The 24,641-nt window shown below is 36.6% G+C and overlaps 2 protein-coding genes and 1 pseudogene across 3 annotated transcripts; 1 reads left to right on the top strand and 2 right to left on the bottom strand.

Annotated features, from left to right (window-relative positions):
* Window positions 1-773: 773 nt before the first annotated feature.
* LOC111610456 lies at window positions 774-1,657 on the bottom strand (annotated as a pseudogene).
* Window positions 1,658-7,667: 6,010 nt separating this feature from the next.
* On the bottom strand, window positions 7,668-12,793 carry LOC102221175 (oocyte zinc finger protein XlCOF6-like). 2 transcript variants are annotated; one of them, XM_023344625.1, is made up of 3 exons: window positions 12,531-12,793; window positions 10,406-10,779; window positions 7,668-8,155 (listed from the first exon to the last, which is right to left on the bottom strand). In XM_023344625.1, exons 1-3 carry the CDS (start codon window positions 12,670-12,672, stop codon window positions 8,069-8,071), a joined length of 603 nt encoding a protein of 200 aa, XP_023200393.1. In that variant the 5' UTR covers window positions 12,673-12,793; the 3' UTR covers window positions 7,668-8,068. The 2 variants fall into 2 exon arrangements, with proteins under 2 accessions (XP_023200393.1, XP_023200392.1); XM_023344624.1 differs by lacking the exon at window positions 7,668-8,155 and having other exon boundaries at window positions 8,304-10,779.
* A 1,114-nt stretch (window positions 12,794-13,907) lies between these two features.
* On the top strand, window positions 13,908-21,020 carry LOC102221437 (gastrula zinc finger protein XlCGF57.1-like). Its single transcript, XM_014475166.2, has 3 exons — window positions 13,908-13,990; window positions 14,089-14,187; window positions 18,467-21,020. Exons 2-3 carry the CDS (start codon window positions 14,124-14,126, stop codon window positions 20,230-20,232), a joined length of 1,830 nt encoding a protein of 609 aa, XP_014330652.1. The 5' UTR covers window positions 13,908-13,990; window positions 14,089-14,123; the 3' UTR covers window positions 20,233-21,020.
* The last annotated feature ends 3,621 nt before the right edge of the window (window positions 21,021-24,641 follow it).

Genomic DNA, 24,641 nt, shown 5'->3' with positions numbered 1-24,641 from the left:
TATTTCATTTGAAAAGATTTTAATCAGAGTAAAACTGGTTAATATAATTTGAAAGAAAACTCAATCTCATTTTACTTTAAAGACAAAACTATCGCAAATATTTTTTTCCAGATTTAAAAAAAAAAAAACACTCAATGCTGTACATTCTAGTTTTGATTTTAAAAACTTTTAAAATAAACCCCACTAACTCTCTCTATGGTACAGAATAATACAAATCAATCCGTCAAGTCCAATCATGTGAGAATGTTCTGGAAGGGAGTCCATGTCCGGTCAAACTCTGTTAATGCATGAAATAGTCAGTGGGCCCCCAAGCCTCTTCATCTATCAGCATCAGTACTGGCACTCCTCAGGGCTGTGTGCTGAGCCCTCTGCTCTTCACGTTGTACACACACAACATACAGTTTGACATAAACAGTAAGTTAATACAATAACATACAGTTTATCATTATTGTTTCTTGATACAGAATATACAAAAAAAAACAAGAAAGCATCTCTGAAGGAAAATGTGTCATGGTTGCACATCTATAAGTATCCAAATAATCACATTTAACAAATACAACAATTTTCAGCTTTATAGACATGAAACCCCTCCAGTCTTTCATTCTAGTTTTAAACCAAATCAGTTCTATAGTGAACCTCAACATAGAACATGTATGGAAAATACTTCTACTGCTTTTCACCTGTGTGACGCCTCATGTGGTGAATTAAATTCTGTTTTCGACTAAAACCTTTTCCACAGTTCACACATGAAGACGGCTTTTCAGCAGTGTGAATCCTCATGTGCTGAGTTAAATTCCGTTTTACACTAAAACTTTTCCACAGTTCACACATGAAAACGGCTTTTCAACTGTGTGAATCCTCAAGTGCTGAGTTAAATCCTGTTTTTGACTAAAACCTTTTCCACAGTTCCCACATGAAAACGGCTTTTCACCTGTGTATCCTCACGTGTCGAGTTAAATTACGTTTTAAACTAAACCTTTTTCCACAGTTCACACATGAAAACGGCTTTTCACCTGTGTGAATCCTCAAGTGCTGAGTTAAATCCCGTTTTTGACAAAAACTTTTTCCACAGTTTACACATGAAAACGGCTTTTGAACTGCGTGAATCATCATGTGCCGAGTTAAATGCTGTTTATGACTAAAGCTTTTTCCACAGTTCACACATGAAAACGGCTTTTCACCAGTGTGAATCATCATGTGCCGAGTCAAATTCCGTTTTACACTAAAACTTTTTCCACAGTTCACACATGACAACGGCTTTTCACCAGTGTGAATCATCATGTGCCGAGTTAAATTCTGTTTTAGACTAAAACTTTTTCCACAGTTCACACATGACAACGGCTTTTCACCAGTGTGAATCATCATGTGCCGAGTTAAATCTTGTTTTTGACTAAAACTTTTTCCACAGTTCACACATGAAAACGGCTTTTCACCTGTGTGAATCATCATGTGCTGAGTTAAATGCTGTTTTTGACTAAAACATTTTCCACAGGTCACACATGAAAACGGCTTTTCACCCGTATGAGTTCTCATGTGAGCATCAAAAACAGATTTTGAAGTCAAACGCTTTTTACAAATGTCACATGAGAAAGGTTTTCTTCTTTCCTGATTTTGGTTCTCAGCTTCAGCAGCTTCCTGGAAGATGACTTGGTTCCTGTTTGGTTCTGATTCAATGTGGTCTGTTTGCTCACCAACAGGAACCACCATGCAGGTATCAGTCTCCTGTTTTAATCCAATCTGTTCTTCAGCCTGACTGCAGTAAACTTCTTTCTCTTCCACTTTTATCTGATGATCTTCTGGCTCTTCCTGTTCTTGTTTCACCTGCACAGGTTCTAACTCCTCCTGGTCCAGAGTGGATCTCCTCTCCTGGTTATAAACGTTACACTTCAGGGAATCTGGACAAGAAAATAGAGCAAAAGAGTAATTGTTAACTTTACTGAAGTAAATAGAAGAAATTGTTCATTGTTTATAACAGCAAGGAACAAAAAAAAAAACACAAAAAAACACTTGAAAATTCAAGAGCACAGACAGAGATACAGATCAGTCGACAAATCCAGCTGACAATTGGAGAATTCCCAAATGAACGGATACTAAAATTATTTTTTTTATTTATTAGAAAATTATAGTCGCCTTTGTTAATATTTACGAGTAAATTTATTAACAATTAACAAAGGTCAATCATAACAATTATAGTGCAAATGCAATAATTCATGTATGATTTTGAGATAAAGGTGCAAACAGCGATGGATTAGTATTCACCATTCAGCCACATCCACATGCTCCTGCCAGCCAGTGTTGAGAGAAGGATTTACCATCATGTTGTTCTACTTCATTAAACACAGGTTGAAATCTGCATGAACCGCCGAGTAAAGGGAAGAAAGAGAGTGGGAAAACACTGACTTCCTGTTGAAAGGGGTAGGGGTTGTGGTGATGTCACTAATTGGCCATGTGAATGTGATGAGCTCTGGTCTGTCATAATACAAATGAAGTTTGATGCACCTGGGAGTTTATGTGGGGATGTTATTCCACCTTGATGTTTTATGGCGAATGATCAGATTTGAGGCTTAGTCACACCCACATGCTTTGATGTACAATTTTTTTTACGTCCTGTCAAGATGTACATGTGTGCCGAATTTTATGATCATCAGCCAAAGCATGGCTTGGGGCTGGTTTTAAAATGATTCTAGGGGGCGCTGTGGAGGAATTAGTCCACACCCACCAAATATTGGACTGCATTCCTGTCAGGGGTTGGATAAGAATCTATCACAGCGAGTTTGGTCCAGCTCGGTCAAAATGTAGAATTTATAGTCAAACGTGTGGCAGCGGCGTGACCCGTCACTTCGCCGCATCGCCATCACCACGCCCTCCACTGAAAACTCTTGCCGCTTTAAGGCAAGTGAGACCAACTTGTTATCTGTGCTCTGACACAAGATCACCTCGATTAGGTCAAGGGGGTCAGAGATGGAGCTTTCCAAGAAAAAAAAGTAACTCGCTGTTCAGAGGGGGAGGGGCTTAGATCACATCAAACTCTGATGACATAGGATTGTCAGGGAACCAACCAGGATCATTCATGCCAAGTTTGGTGCCAATTGACCTTTTAAAGTGAAAGTCATAACGTTTTGTTTGCGTTGGCGAGTGCGCCAAAGTCGCCGCTCTACCATGCCACCTGAACATATACAAAAAGTTAATTTTTTTGATAACTTTTAAAGCCCCACTCATTACCTGTATCCTGGCCAAGAATGAAGCCAATAGGTGAAAATCCTTAGGAGGAGTTTGTTAAAGTTCGATGTGACTAAAAGTGAAAAATTACCTAGATATGCCCCCTGACCCAAAATGGCTGCCTCTCCATGTAATTTAGGAGGTACCTCTAAGAAACTTTTTTTGCCACTGTCTCTGCGTGGTTCTCCAGCTGCATAGCAGCACAGAGGAAGCCTCTCCAGAGAATCATAAAATCTGCCCAGAGGACTATCGACTACTCTCTGCCTTCTCTCGAGGAACTCCACAGGTCCGTTGCCTCACGAAAGCCAAGAACATTTTAAGACTCCTCACACCCAGGTTACAATTTGTTCCAACTGGCTGCAGATAGAGGAGCATTAAAACAAAGACAAACAGACTGAAGATCAGTTTATACTCAGTAGCCATAAGGGCATTAAATGCCACCTAGTACAATTTATCACCCAATTTTCTTATAATTCGTGTCATTTTATTGAATGGTTTATATAATAGCAATACAGATTGTCATTATTGTTGCTACAGAATATGCCAGAAAAAAACAAAGCATCTCTCAAGGAAAATGTTTCACATCTCTACGTATCAAAATGTCAAGACATAAATGATCACATTTAACAAATACAACAATTTCTCAGCTTTATAGACATGAAATCCCTCCAGTCTTAATTCTAGTTTTTAACACAAATACATTTAATAGTGAACCTCACTATTACATGAGGTTCACTATTTAATAGTGAACCTTGATGTTTCATGGTGAAGGGTCAGATTTGAGGCTTAGCCAAACGTATGGCAGCGGCGTATATTTTCACAGGTGAAAAACACTTATACGTATTTTTTTTTATCAACTGCTCGTTGATAAACTCGTTTAACCCTCCTGTTTTGTTCGTTTCTGCAAATATAGGCAGCTCATAATTTGGTGCGCCAAAATATGCATCCACTGCTAACTCAGCCAAATAAAGAGTTAGGAAGAATTTAACTTTTCTATATAATCATTCCTGTTCTCTGAGCTACTGGTACTGTTTCAACCAAAGGACGATATTTGGGGGAAATAGACGGGATGCATGTACTGGCAGGGTAATAATTTGCTTTGCCAAAAAATGCATCCTCCTCCTAGCTTGAAGAAAGAGTTAAGAGTGAAATAATCTTTTCTACATAATTACACTTATCCTCTGAGCTCCTGGTATGAGTTTCACATCAATAGGATGATATTTGGGGAAAATATATAGGACCTGCTTATATCGGCAAGTTAATAATTTGCTATGCCAAATAATGCATCCCCCTACTAACTTGAACAAATTAATAGTTAAGAGGGATTTCACCTTTTCTACATCATGACACTTCTTCTCTGTGCTACCGCTATAAGTTTCATACCAACAGGACAATAGACAGGGGATGCAAACATTAGCAGGCTCAGAAATTAAAATGCATCCCCTACATTAAGGGGTGGTCAAAATGACTGCAAAAGCGCTATATAAGTTCAGTCCATTTACCATTAATAGACTAGACAGCGAGAGTTTAGAGCGATGCGCGCTCCCGCGACAGGGCATGCGTTTCTCGGCACCGGAAGTTCCCCAATAACTGCCACTGCCACGATTTGAACTCGACCCTGCTGACTTTTTAGAGAAAATATGGCTAAGAAATATGATAATGTTACGAATATTTTAAATATTTGTCTTGTCTGTAATATCAATAAGCGAGAGTTTATTGCGCGCTCCCGCGACAGACATGCGTTTCTAGGCGAAACACACGTGTTAAAACTTTCCTTAACCCAGCATGAAAACTTTATTTAGCCTATTTCCAACCCTCTCTATTCTGTATCACCAGTAAAACGTAAAGGTGTTTCATACCTATACGGTGTAAGATTATCAGGGGAATCCGGGAGAACAGCAGTCTGGGCTGATCATCCATCTCTTCCTCGGACTGGACGATGATTTTATAAAAGTCCGTTAAAGTTTCTTCAGCAGCAGTTAGCTGCTCGTTGATTAACTCTCTCTGGGACTAAAGTGAAGACAGAGTTACTGCAAACACTCAAATATTTGCCAAATACACCAAACCCGTCTTCAAACATCATTAAAACTGAAGAAAGGCTAACGGAGCTATCTGGGCTTTGTTTTCATTTCCTGTGTGTTTCACGGTGGCTCCACTGAAGAAACACGAAACAGACTTTTAGTTCCGCTTTGAACTACACATGGAATGATGTTTTTAATCCTCCTGCAGTCTTAGTGCGATGCTCAGGAGGAGCGGATGTCACAGTCAGACATCTGGGAAGAGATGTAGGCGTCCGGCCTGCACATTAATACAAAGGCCTGATAATGTTATTGTAGATAGAAAAAATAAGTATTTGTCGCCAAAAAAACACATGTTTAAGATTAACCTTTGAAAAAAAACAAGCAATTTCTGAGCTCCATAAGTGAACAAAATTCTCAAAACAACAAAAAAGAATAATTACCCTCAGTTGAGTTTTGTATTTTTAACAAATGAATAAAATGAAGGCCAAACCTCAAAATTTTCTCGCTTCCCTTCTTATATGAATATTAGCCTTTCCAAAGGAAAAGTTAACATTTGTCTCATCCAAAATGGTGACACTCAGACTTTCTATTCTTTTCCAAGAGAGAGCAGTAGATTTTTTGACTCTCAAGATAAAAAGAGCAGGATCCATTAAAACATCTTTTGAAATATTTCTTGGTGTTAAGCGGCTGCTTTGTTTATGCCTTGGGCCGGCCCTGATCAAATTTTTCACGCTTTTTCAGTCTAAAAGCTTCAGCAGCATGAATGTTGATGCACTTTTCTTTGGAGCTATTAAAGATCTGATAAATATTAGATATGTTATGATGCACAAATCTGAAAAAAAAAAAGTTTACTTTGATTCAAAACAACAAACCTGCAGCACATGTTTTCCTCTTATATGTCATAAAACTGAATTGTTTTTGGAATAAAAAATGATTTTCCATTAAAACATCTTCCCAATTTGAGCCTTATGTCAAACAGGCTCAATTTCCTGAGTTTGCAGTAGCAGAAAACTTTGCTGCTGACATACGGCAAGGAAAGGGAATAATCTGTGGAGTCAATATGGAGTGGAGTATAACTAATGCACTGTGGTAGGAAGTGCATTAGTTGGTAGGAAAAGATTCAGATGATTAAGGACACTTGATGTTGATTATAACACCACTGGTTAAATTTAGGCCACAATAAACAAACATCCTGGTATCTATTATGCTAACTACCTTTCCACTTAGCCTCCCTAGTATTATGCATTACATGACATAACTTTAGTCTGTTTTCAACAAGTTATAACAAGACACATTTGAACAGCCAAATGACTCCTGCAATGACTTTGGAAAGCAAAAATACATTTAAAATGTATTTCTTTTTTTTGGTTTTGTACTTATTTTTACATTTTTAATATAATCTTAATGAGTATATCCTCTTGATAATAATGGAATTCAGAAAATTATAGCATATTTAAAATAAGCTTAAATATATTAATTTTTCTCAAGGGTTCTCCGAGGAGCCGAAATGCAAATACTGTACTGCAAATCAGGATGGACAATTATCAAAATCTTTATCAAGAAATGAGAAGCAGTTTCAATAATAAGAGAAAGATTAATCTTCGTCTTTAAGTTTCTTTATTCGAAGGCAAAAGCGTTCAAAGAAGCTTCTCACTGAACGACACATTACACCAAGGAAAAGACCAACCCAAAGTCTGGTCTTATCTTTACTGCCAGATGGACCACTAGACAATCCTTACCCCCACCTCAAAACTATCCCTCACCTCTTGGAGGGAATGTTTTATGGCAGGAAAAAGAGCTGATAAGGATTTCAGGAGAAACTTCTAATTATTCAGTTACTCCTGGGTGCAAACTAGTCCACACATGAAGTCCTTAAAGACAATTTCCAGATCAAGCATTTTACTCAACATGTCTTCAGGACTCTTCTGCTGTCACAACTGTGGAAACATCTAAACATTACCTGGAAACATTTTTAATGGAAAAAAAAACAACTTGCAGAAATACAAAACCACAGCAGATGTAATCGGTAAATAAATGGCAAAAAGTATCATCAGGTCCATGAAAGATGAAATAAGGCTAAAAACAAAATGTTCTATTACGACAGACAGCAGGAATTTGCTCACACTATTATGTCACTCGGAATCCACTGCTAAGCTGAAAGAAGACCATCTTGGTGGTAAATCCAGTTTATTACATAAGAATTACAAATACAATGTTTTTCACTTCCATTTTTGTACCAGAAATTGAATTTACGTCAATACATTTTCTAGCATGTTAAAAAATAAAAACCTTTTCAAACATAAACTGTGTAAAAGACAAACATACAATTTAGAGTACTTTTAAGAAGAATTACATCAAGAAAGATATAAAAATAAAAAAAGTAATTCAGTTTTACTTATATAACGCAAATTCACAGCAAATTTTACCAAACTTTACCAAAAAATTATTTCAGTTTAGTCACACAAACATTTCAATCGATTCTAGTTGTGACACAGTACAGTAAGTTAATTATTCAAAGTAGTTTGAAAAGTTTCTATCTAAGGAAACCCAGCATAATAAGCAGTATTTCAAACTGAGAGAAAAGAATGAAAGTAATGTGTAATATTTAGTTTTTAATCAAAAAACAAATTATTTTGTGATTTATCAATCGATACGGTTACCCCTATAACTGGAAAAAAAAAACAGTGTAGATACAATAAAGCATAAAAACACAAAAAGACTTCAAAAGATTTATAGATGTGAATCTTAAAATAATTTAGATCCATCATTCCTTTGATTAGTTTACCTTTAGAAATGAGACATTATCAGAAAAATTTAATTATTTCAACTTAAGCTATTTGAAGCCTTTTCTTAATCCAGTGGTTCCCCCTAGGGAGGGTCAGTGCCATTGCAGGAGGGGTGGGGGGCAGGAAGCACTATGAATGAATGAAAAAAAAAAAAAAACAGTTACACAAGTGTTTCGCTGGAAAGATGGTTTGTAGTTTGTTTTGTTGCAACCTAAAGTGTGAAATAAACTTCAGTGGAGTTTGAAAACAAAATATGTGTATAGGTTTTTGTCTGGTTGAACGATGTGTGTGCCCAGTTGATTTGTTTTTCTTTTTTTGGGTGGGATTTTATTGTAATCCATAGGGGGGGCTAGAAGAAAACCTTTGGAAACCAAGATGCTCAATTTTAAAAGGGGCAACATTATGTGTTTTCCAGGGATATAGTGCGATTTTATAACACAATCGAGCATCTATGTTACCTTCAATTGTTATAAAAATGCTATATACACACCAAATAGGAAAAAAAAGACTTTGTAATTTAATGCCTTGAAATTGGACCTCCATCTTTCAATGAAACTCTTGCTTCTTCTGAAACACCGTCTTCAGGAAGTCATCATAACATCACCCCACTATAAAACCTTCAACAGCATTTTTACTAGCAGTGTACCAAGAAATAGCTCAACAGATGTGCAGTTCCACCAGGTGTTTGCTAACTAATTTGCTAACTAATTTGCAGACTAGCCAGCAGCTAATTGCTGCTGGCTAGTCTGCCAGTTAAGTTACAGACCAACTTGGTACTTCAGGTTCACATTATGCCGTCTCACCAGAGTGGGTCCTCATGTGAACAGGTAAACTCTTTCTATTGGTGAAACATTTTCCACAGATCTCACATGAGAAAGGCTTTTCACCTGTATGAATTTTCATGTGAGAAGTTAAAGCCCCTTTTTCCCTAAAACTCTTTCCACATGTCACACATAAGAAAGGCTTCTCACCTGTGTGAGTTCTCATGTGAATAGTTAAACAATTTCTTGCACTAAAACTCTTTCCACAAGTCATACATGAGAAAGGCTTCTCACCTGTGTGAGTCCTTATGTGAATAGTTAAAGAACTTCTTACCCTAAAATTCTTTCCACATGTTGTACATGAAAAAGGCTTCTCACCTGTGTGACTTCTCATGTGAAAAGTTAAATTGGTTTTATTGGTGAAGCTTTTTTCACACCACTTGCATGAGAACGGTTTCTCACCTGTGTGGATCCTCATGTGAGAGTTTAAACCATCTTTTGTAGAGAAACCTTTTCCACAGGTCCCACATGTGAAAGGCTTCTCACCTGTGTGTGTTCTCATGTGAATAGTTAAACAGCGTCTTAGACTAAAATCTTTTCCACAGATCCCACATGTGAAAAGCTTCTCGCCCGTGTGATCTTTCATATGAGTAGCCAAATGACTTTTTTGAATGAAGCTTTTTCCACAAGTACAACATGTGAAAGGCTTCTCACCAGTGTGAGTCTTCATGTGATAAGTAAAATGAGATCTGCTACTTAAACCTTTTCCACAGGTCCCACATGAGAAAGGCTTCTCATCAGTATGTGTCATCATGTGAGAAGCTAAACAACTTTTAGTGGTGAATGTTTTTTCACAGCTCTTGCACGAGAAAGGCTTCTCACCTTTGTGAATTCTCTTGTGGCAAGATAAACCATCTTTTGTGAAAAAACTTTTTTGGCAGGTCCCACATGAGAAAGGCTTTTCACCTGTGTGGCTTCTCATGTGAGAAATCAAACCCCTTTTTTCCCTAAATTGTTTTCCACAAGTCACACAGGTGAAAGGTTTTTCACCTGTGTGACTTTTCATATGAGCACCTACATGACCTATTTGAGTGAAACTTTTTCCACACGTCATACATGTGAAAGGCTTCTCACCAGTGTGAATTCTCATGTGAGAAATTAAATGAGCTTTGTTTCTGAATTTTTTTCCACAGGTCACACAAGAGAAAGCTTTCTTGCCTGTGTGAATCCTCATGTGAGTAGTTAAATTGCTTTTTTGATTAAATGTTTTTGGACAGTTTATACATGAGAAAGTCTTCTTAGGTTTGTGAGTTTTCATATGATTATTTAAATTACTTTTGTTCCTGAAACTTCTGCTACAAACAACACATGAGGAAAGCTTCTTTCCCTTATGAGTTGTAAAGTCAGGATCTGAACTTTTTCTTGAGGTTTTACATGAATAAGACTTCTCCCCTGAGTGACTTCTCATGTGTTTAGTCAAGTTACTGTTATAGGAAAAGGTTTTATCACAAATTTTACAGGCAAATAAATTTTGGTCTTGGTGACTTTTCTTTAGCATTTTTTGGTTCTTGTTTGGTTCTGTTTCATTGTTGATTCTTTGCACATTAGAAGGAGTCACCAAAATGTCTCCAGTCTCCTGTTTCAGCACAAGCTGCTCTTCATCCTGACTGGAGAAGGGTTTATTCTCTTCCACTTTGAACAGTTTTATCTCCAGATGCTCTGGTTCTTCTTGTTCATGTTTTATCTCCAGATGCTCTGATTCTTCTTGTTCATGTTTTATCTCCAGATGTTCTGGTTCTTCTTGCTCATGTTTTATCTCCAGATGCTCTGGTTCTTCTTGTTCATGTTTTATCTCCAGATGCTCTGGTTCGTCTTGCTCTATTTTTATCACCAAAGGTTCTGTTTTTTCTTGATCTAAAGTGAAGTCCCCATCCTGGTTGCTGAGCTCAGTGACAACCTCCTCCTTTTTACATACACAGCATTGTGGAAGATCTGGACCAACAGACAAAAAAAGTTTTGAAATTTAAGTTAAAAAATTAATAACTTGGCACATCTAAATAGGCTGTATGAAAATTAATTTGATATTCTTTTGATCAAAAGGAAAGTAGATGTGTAAATAGTATGTATATTTAATATAAATACAGGAACATTTATGCAACCTGTCTAATAAAATAACCATGTTGTTAATATAAAATAAACATCGATGCAAACAGTCACATGTTGAAAATCCTGAGTAATTATGCTCCGATTAGCATAAACATTAGCTCACATGTTGCAGGAAAAATCTAAAGTTTCCATCTCTGACTCAATCTACTCAAGTAAAAGTTAGAAATACAGTGCAGGGAAACTACACATAAGCACCCTTTTTTTTTTTACAAAAAGTTACTCAACCACCCACTTGTTAATTAGTAGCCTATTCTTGTTAACAAGCGTAATATAATATTGGCATTGATTAACTAGTCATCATGTAGCTAACATTATCTTCAGTCAGTAACAATAGTCAACTCACTCGACTTGTTTGGAAAAATTGTGCAAATTCTTTGTTGTGTGTTGGCTTGTAACGGCTGAAAAACGTGCCAGACGGGACAGATACAGGAAGTCCAGGAACTCCTGCTGCCTCAAATCGAGATAGGAATAATGGAAAGTTGGCCACTATGAGGTAAAACCAAGCAAAACAAATCCCACATAAAGTAAATAACCTGTGGGCAGGAAATACACCCCAATGCCACCACAGCTGGCTTCCACTGAGAGCTTTTACTTGGACTGGTTCATTAAAGCTGTAACTTTTACAAAAATACCTTTTTTCCATATTTGTTAAAACGGTCACCATGTTGTGGCAATATATGAGACAAATCATCTGTGAAAAGATCAATCTCCTCCACTTCCTCCTTGTGCCATTATTGGCATCTGAAGGCAATAATAGCCATTAGATGGCTATTGGTTATTTCTGGTCCGATACTGGTCAGAAACAACCAATCACACCCAGGGGGAGGGTGTTAGAACTGCCAATCAGTACTGCTAAATGTGCTAATGGCAGAGAAATAGACTACCATTCCAGGAGACCCATTTATCCGCCGTCATCAGTAACCATGCTAACTATCCTTAGCATTTGTGGCAGGCTCCGTTGCAGTGAACAAGTGGCATTGAATCAGAGAGCAAGTGGGTGTGCACAAGATTGATTGACAGCGCTAAAACCCTTCTCCTGGTTCTGATTGGTTGTTTCTGACTGAGTTGTGCATTTCTGTAGTTAGTACTGGGAGCACTGGGAGAAGGCAGACGAGCTCTTTTTTAAAAAACAAACAAACATGTTATCTGTCTTATACTGTCACAACCTAATAAGTTTAACACATTATTGTGTTAAACTTCTTAGGTTTCTAGTTGCAGTATTTAACTTTTCTCTTCTAACAGTTACATACTGCAAATTTAAGGGCTGACATTTTTCGCCTGGTGCATCTGACTACATGTCCCAGAGTGCTGTGCGGTCATAAAACGTTTTATCGGAGGTAGTTTTGATTTATTCTGATCACGTGTCTGTTGTGGTCTATGTTCTTATGGATTTGTGTCACAGTCCTAAACAGATACAGCAGATTTGTCATTCCAGGGTAATTTACTTTGTTGTACTTTATACTTTAAATAGGTTGCCCAGTTTAGCGACGTCAAACAATTTCATTTAACTTTTCTCCAAATCACTTTAGCCCTCTCTTTAACCTATATCAAAAGTAAAACGTGAGGGTGTTTCGTACCTATTCGGTGTAAGATTATCAGGGGTGATCGGGAGAAATCCAGCAGTCTGCGCTGATTATCCATGATTTCTTTAAACTCTGTTTCTTCGGCAGGAGTTAACTGCTCGTTAATCCATTTTCTCTTAGGCTGAACTGAAGACATTGTTGCTACAAACACTCAAATGTACAAATATATATCAAACCTATAAACTCGTCTTCAAACTGCCTTCTAACAAAGGCTATGCTAACGCTGCTATCTGTGCTCTGTTTTATCTCTGGTGCGTTTCTCTGTAGCTCCGCCGAGGAAACTGTTGAAGATGTTTAGTTCCGCTTTGAATTTTCCAAATCCCGCTGAGTCATCTCTTTCAGTATATATTTAAAAGAAAAAGAAACATTAATTTTGTTTTATTTTACTGACTGAATTCTCTGAGTGAAACACGCTTTGTAGATTATTCCCAGTCGGATGTTTTCAAGCTTTTGTTTCAATCAATTTGATGATTTTCAACTTAAAGCTATTGAAAACGCAACATCTTAAACAAAACAACTTTCTAAAGTTTATTTTCAGAAGGTACTTTACATCTCACTACAAACGTCATCAGATTGTATTTTCCAGTTTTGTATTTATCTTCTTACTTTTGAAATTATAATAATTATTCATAACAGCATCTTTACCACTAATTCTCCAGAACTGGATGACAAACTTTATACAATACATCCCAGGTTACCACTCTTTTTTAAGTAGTCTTTGTAGGTTTTATTTATACATACTATTTATATTTGTTTTAAAACTACAGTCTAAGGTGCAGATATGAAAAAACGTAAGTCCTATTGTCCAAGCTTAAACATCTAATCAAATTAAATAAATTAGATATTTCAATTAAACTGAAAACAATTCAGAAGATAAAACTTTTTAAAAAATGAGTTAATTTGATATGAGTAATCAAATAAAGTTAAGCCAAATAAATAAATAGATTTTGAAAAACTTAATTTCATCGTAACAAATTAACCTTTTTTTAACAGAGTTCCTGTCTCTTTTTTCAGGGAGAGGCACTTTTATTAGATTGAAATTAATTTTGAAAACCTTTAAGCTGTCTTCTCTTCACCAAACCCACATTTCTTAATTAATATGTCCTTTTTAATTAATATTAATATTAATATTTTCATCTTAAACCTCCTGTTTCCATTAGCTGTACTCAAAGAATAAATGGTGGAAAACTACACAATGTGTAATTAACATGCGTTTCATTTAGTGAATTGTGCTCCTTAAATAAATAAACTTTGCAACAATATTCTAAATATAAATGTAATGTAAAGGAGGCGTTTCAGTGGGAATCATACAATGCAAAGCGGAACTTAACATCTTTTATTGTTTCGTCAGTGGAGCCACAGTGAAACACACGGGAAATAAAGACGGAGCACCGATAGCAGCGTTAGCTTTTCCTTTGTTAGAAAGTGGTTTGAAGACGGATTTGGCGTTTTAGGTAAACACATGAGTGTTTTCTTTAAACAATGTCTTCAATCCAGCGTCAATGACAGTTTATCGGCGAGTGTTTAACTCCTGTTGAAAAATCGTTTTCAGAGTTTAAAGAAATCATCGCCAGGTCCGAGGAAGAGATGGATGATCAGCACAGACTGCTGGTTTTCACCCGGACACCCCAGATAATCTTATACCAAATAGGTATGAAACACCCTCACGTTTCAGCAAACAAAATGACGGCTGGGAAAATTAAATACTCAGAACCGTCAAATGAAGCCGAAGCTGGTTTCCGTTTGCAGCTTCCGATTCGGAAAATGGCCAAAAAACTACCTTCATAATCTTTAATCTGCTCAGGTTCAAAAACTAAAATACACAAATATCAGAATATTTAAAGCCAAGTGTGAAACCGCAGAAAGGGGTTACATTAATGAGTTAATGTAAAGTTTATTGATCCTATCGATTAACTAATGTTCAGAGATGCGGCCATCTTCTGAAAAACCAGCTTATCAATTACACCAAGAGGGTCGAAGTTCTTGAGGGGCTATTTTTTATATTATTCTAAATTGAAAACAAAAAAAGCACATAATTATGCTTTAACTATCTCTTGCATCAGCTGTTTTAAACTCATGGACTTGCAGAGCTAGTAGCTTTACGACTGGGGCACTTTATTTATGACCAGTGGTTTTGGTGTATCTTGAAACCAGTAAGTGGCCCTTTATCAATTCACAATCTCAAAAGATTTACAGAAAGATATAGTAATTTAAATTCAATATATATTTTTTTCACTTTCTAAAGTCAAATCTTTCCAAGCTTCTTGTCTTAGTTTTGCTAGAATTACCTAAATAATTTCTATTTGCTAAATGCCAGAAAATTTAGCAAGAACCTATTTTAAAGATTTTTTTGTAACTTTTTTTTTTTTTTTGAATGAATAAGTTTACATACTTTTGGGCAGGGATAATTGTCTTTTAAGCTGTTTGACTTGGGTCAAATCTTTTGGGTTTTCTTTGACAAACGTCTGATAGGTTAGCTGACACATTTGAGTTAACTGGAGGGACATCCGTAGACGTATTTTAATGCCAGAACTGAAACACACTGCTTTCTTGTTCGACATGAAGTCAGCCAAGATATCAGGAAGAGCTGCACAAATCGCGTTCGTCCTTGGGAATAATTTACAGATCCTCGAAGGCGCCGCATTCATGAGTCCAAACAAGTATAGACATGATGGGAATGTCCAACCGTCGTACCTATCATGAAGGAGATGGGCTCTGTGTTCCAGAGATTAAAGTATTTTGGTACAAAATGTCCAGATTGACCCAAGAACAAAAGACATAAACATAAGATGTTGGCAGAAGCTGGTTAGACAGTGTAATTATCCGCAGTAAAACCTGTTCTGCACTGACATGGGCTAAATGCCACCCAGTAATGAGGAAGCCATTACTCCAAAGGAAACATAGAAAAGCCAGATTGAAGTTTGCAAATTCACACAGGGTCAAACATCGTCATGTTTGGATACATGTCCTGTGGTCTACTGAAGCTACAGTGGAACCGTTTGGCCCTTTATGATCATCGTTACATTTGGAGGAAAAAGGGTGATGGTTGTGCCACCTTAACTGTGAAGTATGGTGGTGGCAGCATCATGTTGTGGGGTTGTTTAGCCGCAAGAGGAATTTCATAAAAAAAAAAAAAAGAGGGTCTGACAGTTTACTTTAAAGTGTAATTAATCCCCACATTAACTTTTCTTGCCCAAACTGTCTAAATATTATTTCTGTGCAAATTTTGATATTTTTGTGTAAATTTGTTTAGTTCTGTCCTATTTTGGCTAAAACCGTCTCAGTGCCGGCCTCCCTCAGCCGAACGGTGCTTAGGCAGTTGAATGTTTCTATTGTTTAAAGGAGCAGTAATGTATAAAATTTATATTTTTAGCTTTATGTCATGTTTTAATGACATAAAGTCCCTCATCAAAGTGTTGCCTTGATTCTTTCATGCATGTTTGAGAAATCCTTCAATCTCCATGGCAACCACTGAGCTGTGCAAAACGCCTGGTTGGACCCTCTTTGCCCTTTTAAAAGTTTAAATAATCTTTCTTCTTTTTTTAACTGTTGATGCGGGAAAGTCAGCAGTTATTTTACTTTTCTATTCGTCTGCTGCTTTCGGATCACAGCATGATCGTTTTGACCCGTCTGGAGTCATTTGTTGGTATTCAAGGTTCTGCACTACTATATTTTCTGTACCATAAGGCAAACCGGATTATAAGGCAAATGCTAAAACATATTGTCTACAAAAAAAAAAAGTCACGTAAGCAAAACAGTGAGTTTAATTTCTTCTTCTATGTATCAATACACTCACATTATTTTTTATCATTCTTCTTCCACAAATCCATCAAAGTCCTCATCTTCTGTGTCTGAATTGAACAGCTGGGCAATTTTGCCATCAAACATGCCAGGTTCCCTCTCATTGTAGGAATCAGTCTCGTTGTCAGCTGGCCGTTCAGCAATGATGCCGGCTTTGGCGAAAGTTCAGGCAACAGTTAAATCAGATACCTTAGCCCCAGCATCCACAGTCCATTCACATACGGTGGCGTAACTCGCCTACCTGTCTTACTAAACGTGTGTTTGCTGTCTATCATCCATCGCTCACACGCAGCTCGCAACTTCACTTTGAACGAACTACCAATGTCCAGCAGATGGAGTTCTTTTGTTAATCCTCCTGGAATGATGGCCTGTACTGATAGCCTGTAGTTATCGTAAGCATGTCTCTTCACTGGTGCCATTTTGGGGGTTTTGAGAAAATCAAATGTTGTTTTCCTGCGTACCGGTGGTATTCCTACCGGAGGAGTTTTGAAAGTGTATGTATTACATTATGTACTCTGATTGGCTTATTGCTGCCAGCGTACGTACCGGTACTGTACACATTATGTTTCTGTGTCAGGGACAGATTTTGGAATTCAGTGCACACATAAGGCGCACAGGATTATAAGACGCACTGCGGATTTTTGAGAAAATTCAGGACTCTTAGGTGCGCCTTAGAGTGCAGAAAATATGGTACATTGGTTCCTGTCCTAGCTTTCAAATAGGAGTTTTCTGTGAATCTCTCATTCCTACTCTGTTTCTTCTCTGAAGTACGGTTGCTCTGCAGACAACACTGAAATCTATCTACCTGTGACTACTAATGACAGCCAGTCTTCTGTAAAGACAGGATTGTCTTCAGGATGTACAGACATGGCTAAGAACTTTTTTTAACTTAAATGCAATCCCCTGCTTGGCCATGACAGTGCTGTTGGCCCCCTGACCTCCATTTGTCGTCCATTTGTGAAAAATCTGGGTGTGATTGTTGATCCTGTTTAAATTTGCTAACCATATTAGCGCTGTTATCAAAGCCAGTTTCTTTTAGCTGAGCAACCTTGTTAAGATAAAATTTTATCTTCCTCAGCCTGATTTTGAGAGGGCTATCCCCGCATTCATTACATCACGTTTAGATTACTAATTGTTTTGTACTTTAGGTTGGACCAGAGCTCGCTGCAGCCACTGCAGAGCAGACATAATGCTGCAGCCCGTCTGCTGATGAAAACAAGCAGGCGTGAATCTTTTTCCCCCATTTTGCGCAACCTTCACTGGCTTGATTTTTGGGTAAAATTTAAGGATTTATTGATTGTTTTTAGGTGTCTAATCTGTGTTTTGATAGAGATTAGTGAGCTCTTGCAGCGCTACACTCCACCAGAGGCCTGAGGTAAACTTTTATTGTCTGTTCTTAAAGTTAGGCTAAAAACCAGAGGAGACAGAGCTTTCTCTGTGGCAGCAGCCAGACTGCCATCAGTCTCATTCTGTCTGTTGAGCTTTGTCAGTCAGTAGGTCAGTTTAATTTTTGTTAAAAAACACGTCTATTCTCTCTGGCCTTCAAAACTAGCTTTAAAAAAGGGGAAAATATTTGTACCTCACTGATTCAACTTTCTTAAATTTTTTGTAAATTGTTGTAGCTGTCTTGGTTTTTATTAGCTTTTGATATTTTCTGTGAATTTTATAATTTTTAAAAAATTTTTTTATCAAACTTCATTTTTATTTTTTGTTTTATAATTGGTTTGGGATTTTGTGAAGCACTTCGGACAGCTGAGACTTTTGTAAATGTGCTTTTGCTGGAATATTCAAAATTTGTCAGCGGTTATGCTGACCCATTGAAAGTGTGTTAGTTGCATTTTAAATGTTGCTGTCATTAAATTATAGTTTTACATCTCTCTTCATGGACAATAGTGCTTCACATGTATTTTTTCCTTATTATTTAAAATATGTTCTTCATATTATAGAAAGACTCTATTCATGCATGAGAAATCTCAGGTTTTAAGAAGATGGCCGCTTATCGATTAATCTTTAGTTGGTTGAAAAGATTGATCAACTCATTCATCGATAACTTGATTTCTAATAAGTAAAATTGAAAGGTGTGTTCTTTTGCTCACATTTATAAGCTTTTATTTTGTGTTTTTGTCCAGATCTCTCACGATGCCTTGTAGTTAAAGAAGAGGAGGAGGTTCCCGTTCAGCTCAATAACCAGGATGAGAATTCCACTTTAGATCAAGAGGAACCAGAATCTCTGGGGATAAAACAGGAGGAAGAGGAACCGGAACATCAACAATTCAAAGAGAATCAACTCTGCGTCAGTCAGGATGAAGAGCAGCTTGTGCAAAAACAGGACACTGATTCTCCCTTAGTTGAGAATCGGGATCAAGAAGAAATTGATTCTGAAAATCAAGGAAAAACTAGAGATGATCAGAAACAACATGAGATATGTCAGACGACCAAACAGCAGAAAGGGACTCTCCCAGGCCACAGTTTGTATTCCTGTGAAGTTTGTGATAAAATATTTTCTGGACAAAAGGGTTTCACAATACATATGAGAAATCACATGCGTGAGAAGACACATGGATGTACAACCTGTGGAAAACGTTACTATAGCAGAAGTGGTTTAAATCTGCACATGAGAGCCCACACAGGGGAAAAACCATTCACATGTGCAACCTGTGGAAAAAGCTATGGTAGCAGGGTTTCTTTAAATTTTCATATGAGAACTCACACAGGGGAAAGGCGGTTCAAATGTGTTGTTTGTGGAAAAGATTTCCGTCAAAGTTCAGCTTTACATACTCACATGAGAACTCACTCAGATCAGAAGCCTTATTCATGCACAACCTGTGGGAAAAGGTTTTCTAATAAAAGCGTGTTAAATTCTCACATTATAATTCACACAGGTGAGAAACGTTACTCGTGTATTGCTTGCGGAAAACGTTTTAGTCAGAAAAGTCAGTTACGGTATCACATGATGACTCACACAGGTGAGAAACCTGTTTCATGCATGACTTGTGGAAAAACGTTCACTCATAAAGGTAATTTATCTGAGCACATCAAAACTCACACAGGTGAGAAGCCTTTTTCATGTTCTACTTGTGGGAAATGTTTCAGTCACAAAAGCCTTTTAAGAAATCACATGAGAAGGCACACAGGTGAGAGGCCTTTTTCATGTACCACCTGTGGAAAGACTTACAGTGAGAGAAGTGGTTTAGCTTATCATGTCAAAACTCACACAGCTGAGAGACCTTTCTCCTGTGTGACTTGTAAGGCAAGTTTCCGAAAACAATCCTTTTTAACAAATCACATGAAAATTCACACAGTTGAGAAGACTTTCTCATGTGTGACCTGTGGAAAAACTTTCACTCAGAAATGTGAATTGACTATTCACAAGAAAACTCATAGGGATGAGGGGCCTTTCTTATGTGCGATATGTGGTAAAAGTTTCCGTGGCAAAAGTAGTTTAAATTACCACATGAAAAATCACGCAGAGGAAAAGCCTTTCTCATGTGTGACCTGCGGAAAAGGGTTTCTTAGGAAGTCTCATTTAATATGTCATATGAGGAGTCACACAGGGGAGAAGCCTTTCTCATGCATGACCTGTGGAAAAAGTTTCTCTGTGAAATGTAACTTAACTTTTCACATGAAGACTCATACAAATGAGAAGCCTTTCTCATGTGCAACCTGTGGTAAAGGTTACCATAATAAAAGTAGTTTCAATTACCACATGAGAAATCACACAGAGGAAAAGCCATTCCCGTGTGTGACCTGTGGAAAAGGATTTGTTCATAATTCTCATTTAATTTTGCACATGAGAAGTCACACAGGGGAGAAGCCTTTCACATGCACAATATGTGAGAAAAGCTATGCCATAAAAAGCAGGTTAACTGTTCACATGAAGACTCATACAGGTTAGGAGCCGTTTTTCTGCTTGTTCTGTTAAGAAGCTTTCCAGCAGAAATGTCCTTTACTACGTCACCCAAATGTGAGACAAAGTGATGAAAACTAGAAATATCAAATTAGTAAATTTTTGTTTAGAGAGGGGAATAATTTCATGAAGACTCATAGAGATGAGAAGCCTGTATGAATTACAAACAATGTATTCAAATAATAAGTTTAGCTGAAATACTTTATGAAATTCATCATTTTTGGGAGTTTTACTTTAACATTTAAAGTTATTTTTTTCAGTGAGATTGTCAGTGTCTTCATAAAATTGTTTTGAATGCTTTTTTTAAAAGAACAATGCATTTCAATGCTTTTACTTTCAGACTGCAGTGAATTTTTTTAACTTGGACTTTTGTTATAGCTGCATATGTGAAATAGAATCACTCATAGCTATGTGCATATGAGAATACACAGATACAAATGAGTAAAGGCAAAAAGGTTTGTTGTTCCTTTGCTGTACTTTGTATTTTTCTTCAAATATTTTGTGATTTTTGTTAGTGGATACATGTTCAAATGCACAGAGTAGTAGGCTACACATGATTTCCCTTTATTTGGATTAATATTTTCTAAAATTGAATCTAGATAACATGAATGCATTTACAAGTATTGACTTGACTGAACTGAATATGAAATCACTTTTATGTTTTGTAGTTTAGTAATTTTGTAGAACAGTTTTCTTTGACATTCAATTGTTTTCTTTTTTTGACAGAAAAGCCAAATTTAGTCATGATTTGTAAGACAATAAAAGAGTAAAATATCCAAGGGGGTGAAGTACTTTATATACTTTTGGTGTTCAGAAATTGCTTTTTGTTTTCATAGGTTAATCTCAAAATTTAGTTTTTTGGCAAAATATACTTATTTTTTCTGCCTACAATAACATTAACATGTTATTTGTATTGATGTAAAAGCAGGACGCCTCCATTTCTTCCCAGATGTCTGACTGTGACATCCTGATCCTCACACTAAGACTGCAGGAGGATCAGAAACATCATTTCGTTCAAAGCGGAACTAAAAGTCTGTTTAGTGTTCCTTCAGTGGAGCCACCGTGAAACACACAGGAAATTAAAACAGCCCAGATAGCTGCGTTAGTTTTCTTCAGTTTTAATGTTGTTTGTAGACGGGTTTGGTGTATTTGGCAAATATTTGAGTGTTTGCAGTAACTCTGTCTTCACTTTAGTCCCAGAGAGAGTTAATCAACGAGCAGCTAACTGCTGCTGAAGAAACTTTAACGGACTTTTATAAAATCTTACACCGAATAGGTATGAAACACCTTTACGTTTTACTCAGGATGCAGATTAGAGAGAGATGGAAACAGGTTAAATAAAGTTGGAGGCTTTGTTAGGGAAAGTTTTTACGAAGCTGAAGCTGGTTTCCAATTGCAGCTTCCGATTTGGGAAATGTCAAAAGGGCAATTGCACCAACATTTTCACCGCATTCAGCATTTTCTTCTTCTTTATATTTTAACGGCAGCTTGCGTCCATTATTGTTGCACTACTCCCATCACTTGGATCGTAATACTTATTCTTCAAATTCTCCTAATAATCCCGGTATTTTTAAAAAACAAAAAATCCTTTTCCTTCATTACTATTTAAAACCTATTTCCGTATTCAGTAATCTTCTTTGATTCACATATTTCCTACTACTAATAAAATCATGTTTCATCGTTTCTGCAGTATTACACCAATTACACAAACCACTAAGATGTTTTCACATCTTAAAAAGTACCATTCAAAACACTATGACCAGTTCTTATTCTATTTATTCTGTATATAATTATCTCCTCCCTCCTGTTTATTCCTCTTGAATAGTTCCATCACATAGAAAATCCCATAACCAGTTAAACATGTTTCCTCCTTTATCTATCTGATGTAATTTAGCTATTCGGCTACCAACACTCACCCAGATAAGCATGACGATCAGAATGCTAAACAAAAAAAACACATTAATTTAAGTCAACAAGCTTGTAAAACCCTGGTTCTGCTCTAGTTGTTGTACTGCCGCTACACGCTACTGGTAGTCATATTTTACAGACGCAGCGCCGTTCAACCTCCACCTGGCAGTGAACTCTCACAGCGAACCGCTGCTTAAAGCTGCAGCATGTAACTAGAAAAAAGATTTTACATATGCATTAAAACTTTCGCTATGTCCTGACATAAGACCGATAATCTCTGAAAGAAAATCTCCTCTGCCTCCTCCCTGTTCTGCAGAAATACTCAGCTCAGTCAGAAACAACCAATCAGAGCCAGCATTAATCAGCTACTCAGCAGAAGATTTTTTTCTCTCAATGTCTTAGCATGTTTAATTTCTCCAACTTGAGCTTTAAATGTTTTTGTTAACTTAAATGGATCAGTCTTTGTTACTCCTTCTTCATCAAAGGTTACTGTAAAGTCATAGATGGATTTTTTGCTCTTTCCTCAATACTCTTTCAATAGCTCTCTTCTTCTTACCACCGTTTCCCATTTGTTCTCTTCATCTTGACCACCCATCTCTTCCTCTTCACTACAATTCACACTATTCCAATCGAAGAACCAAGTTGCCCTGTAACCTTACAACTACAATTACACCTTAATGAAGGCACGTTCTTCATTCAGGATAGATGGATATCATGTTGTGATTAAGTTTTAACACCGTTGTTTCTATGGATCCATTTTCTTCAATTGGGTGAGCAAACTCCTTAACTCAGTAAGCCTTAAGCGATCAGTAGTGCACTACTGGGGCCAGATAACGTGACATTTAGTTTGTTCCATTAATTGTAGTGTGTTTGATCTATATTTTTTTAACTTTGTATTTCTTTTCTTGCATTATTGAATTTATTTATTTATTTTTAGGAAACTTAGGTAGTAATTACAGCTGCATGCTGATACAGACATGTTTGTAAATAAAATATAGTTTGTAATTCTCGTGTAATAAACTCTTCAATAAAATTTAATAACAACATGGTCTTTTTTCAGTTTGTCAGAGAATTTTGACTTTAAATGTGTGTGAGTGTATGTGCTTATTATCATCCTGATTTACAGTACATTCGTCTTTGCTCCACTGCAAATCCCAGAGGTTCTCTGAGAAGCAAAAAAAGGGAAATTTAAGATCATCAATCAATCAAGTTTATTTGTATAGCACATTTCAGCAACAAGGCAGTTCAATATAAATTTCTGCAACTGAGAAATTCTAATAGGACAGACCTGTTCCAGTAACTAGAGAGAGATTAATCTTTGTCTTTATGTTTCTTTATTTGAAGACACTGGTGATCAACGTCTCATTTCACTGAACACACATCACATGAATATTTCTGAGCTTAATCTCACAGTTTGAGGGTTATTCTTCGTTTTGTTTAGATTAGTTTTTACCTTTGGAGCTCAGAATTTATTTATTTTTTTACTAGAGAATTTTAGAGATTAATGTCAAAATGTATTTATTTATTTATTTTTATTAGAATTAACTTTTTTCTATTTACAATAACTAAATAATCCCTGGTTAAGCTCCTTATTTGTTGTATTCCTTTTTTGGCGTTTGTTGCCTTTATTTAATTTTGTTTTGTGTAGTATATGATTCACTTCCGGATTTTGATTTGGTGCTTTTATTTTGATGAGAGGGCTTCCGCTGTTTATGTTGTGCAGCGGCAGCTTGGCAACTGAAGCAACAGAAGATAAGTGCTACCCCCATCAATGAAACAGGGTCTTATCACTCTGATCCCTAAATTAAATAAAGACCATTTAATAACAGATAATTAGTGCGGAATCACTCTATTAAATAATGGTTATAAAGGTTTGGCCTGCATATTAGCTAATACCCTGAAAAATGGTTTAAATGATATTATACATGAATCTCAAAATGTCTTTATGCCTGGACGCAACATTTCTGATATTCGATTAGTGTTTTTATTAGTTGATTATAAAGATCTTATTCCTGGTGATCCAATTATTCTGATTTTAGATAATCAAAAGGCTTTTGATACAGTTAGTCACAACTTTACTTTTGACACATTATCCTTTTTTAACTTTGGTACTTTTTTCATTAAAGCCTTTAAGACACTTTATAGAGATAATAACAGTTCTATAAAACTCCTACATGGCACATCTAGCCGATTTAGTATCAATAAAGGGTTTCGTCAGGGTTGTCCGGCCTCCCCTTACATTTTTCTGCTTGTTGGCCAAATTCTAAATTATTTAATCAGACAGAGCTCATTTGAGGGAATTAAAATATTTGTTCAAGAACTTAAAATTTCACAACTTGCTAATGATGCAACTGTATTTTTAAGAAATTCTGATGAAATTCCTGTAGCTCTGTCTGTTATAGCTAAATTCTCAGGCATTTCAGGATTGAAGCTCAATCTAAAAAAGAAGTGAAATCCTTCCCTTATTTACAACTGCTGTTACTGAAATG

This window comes from Xiphophorus maculatus, chromosome 13, assembly GCF_002775205.1.
Source record: "Xiphophorus maculatus strain JP 163 A chromosome 13, X_maculatus-5.0-male, whole genome shotgun sequence".
Taxonomy (NCBI): Eukaryota; Metazoa; Chordata; class Actinopteri; order Cyprinodontiformes; family Poeciliidae; genus Xiphophorus; species Xiphophorus maculatus.
The sequence above is the reverse complement of the archived record's forward strand: the minus strand, read 5'-3'. Positions and strand labels throughout refer to the sequence as shown.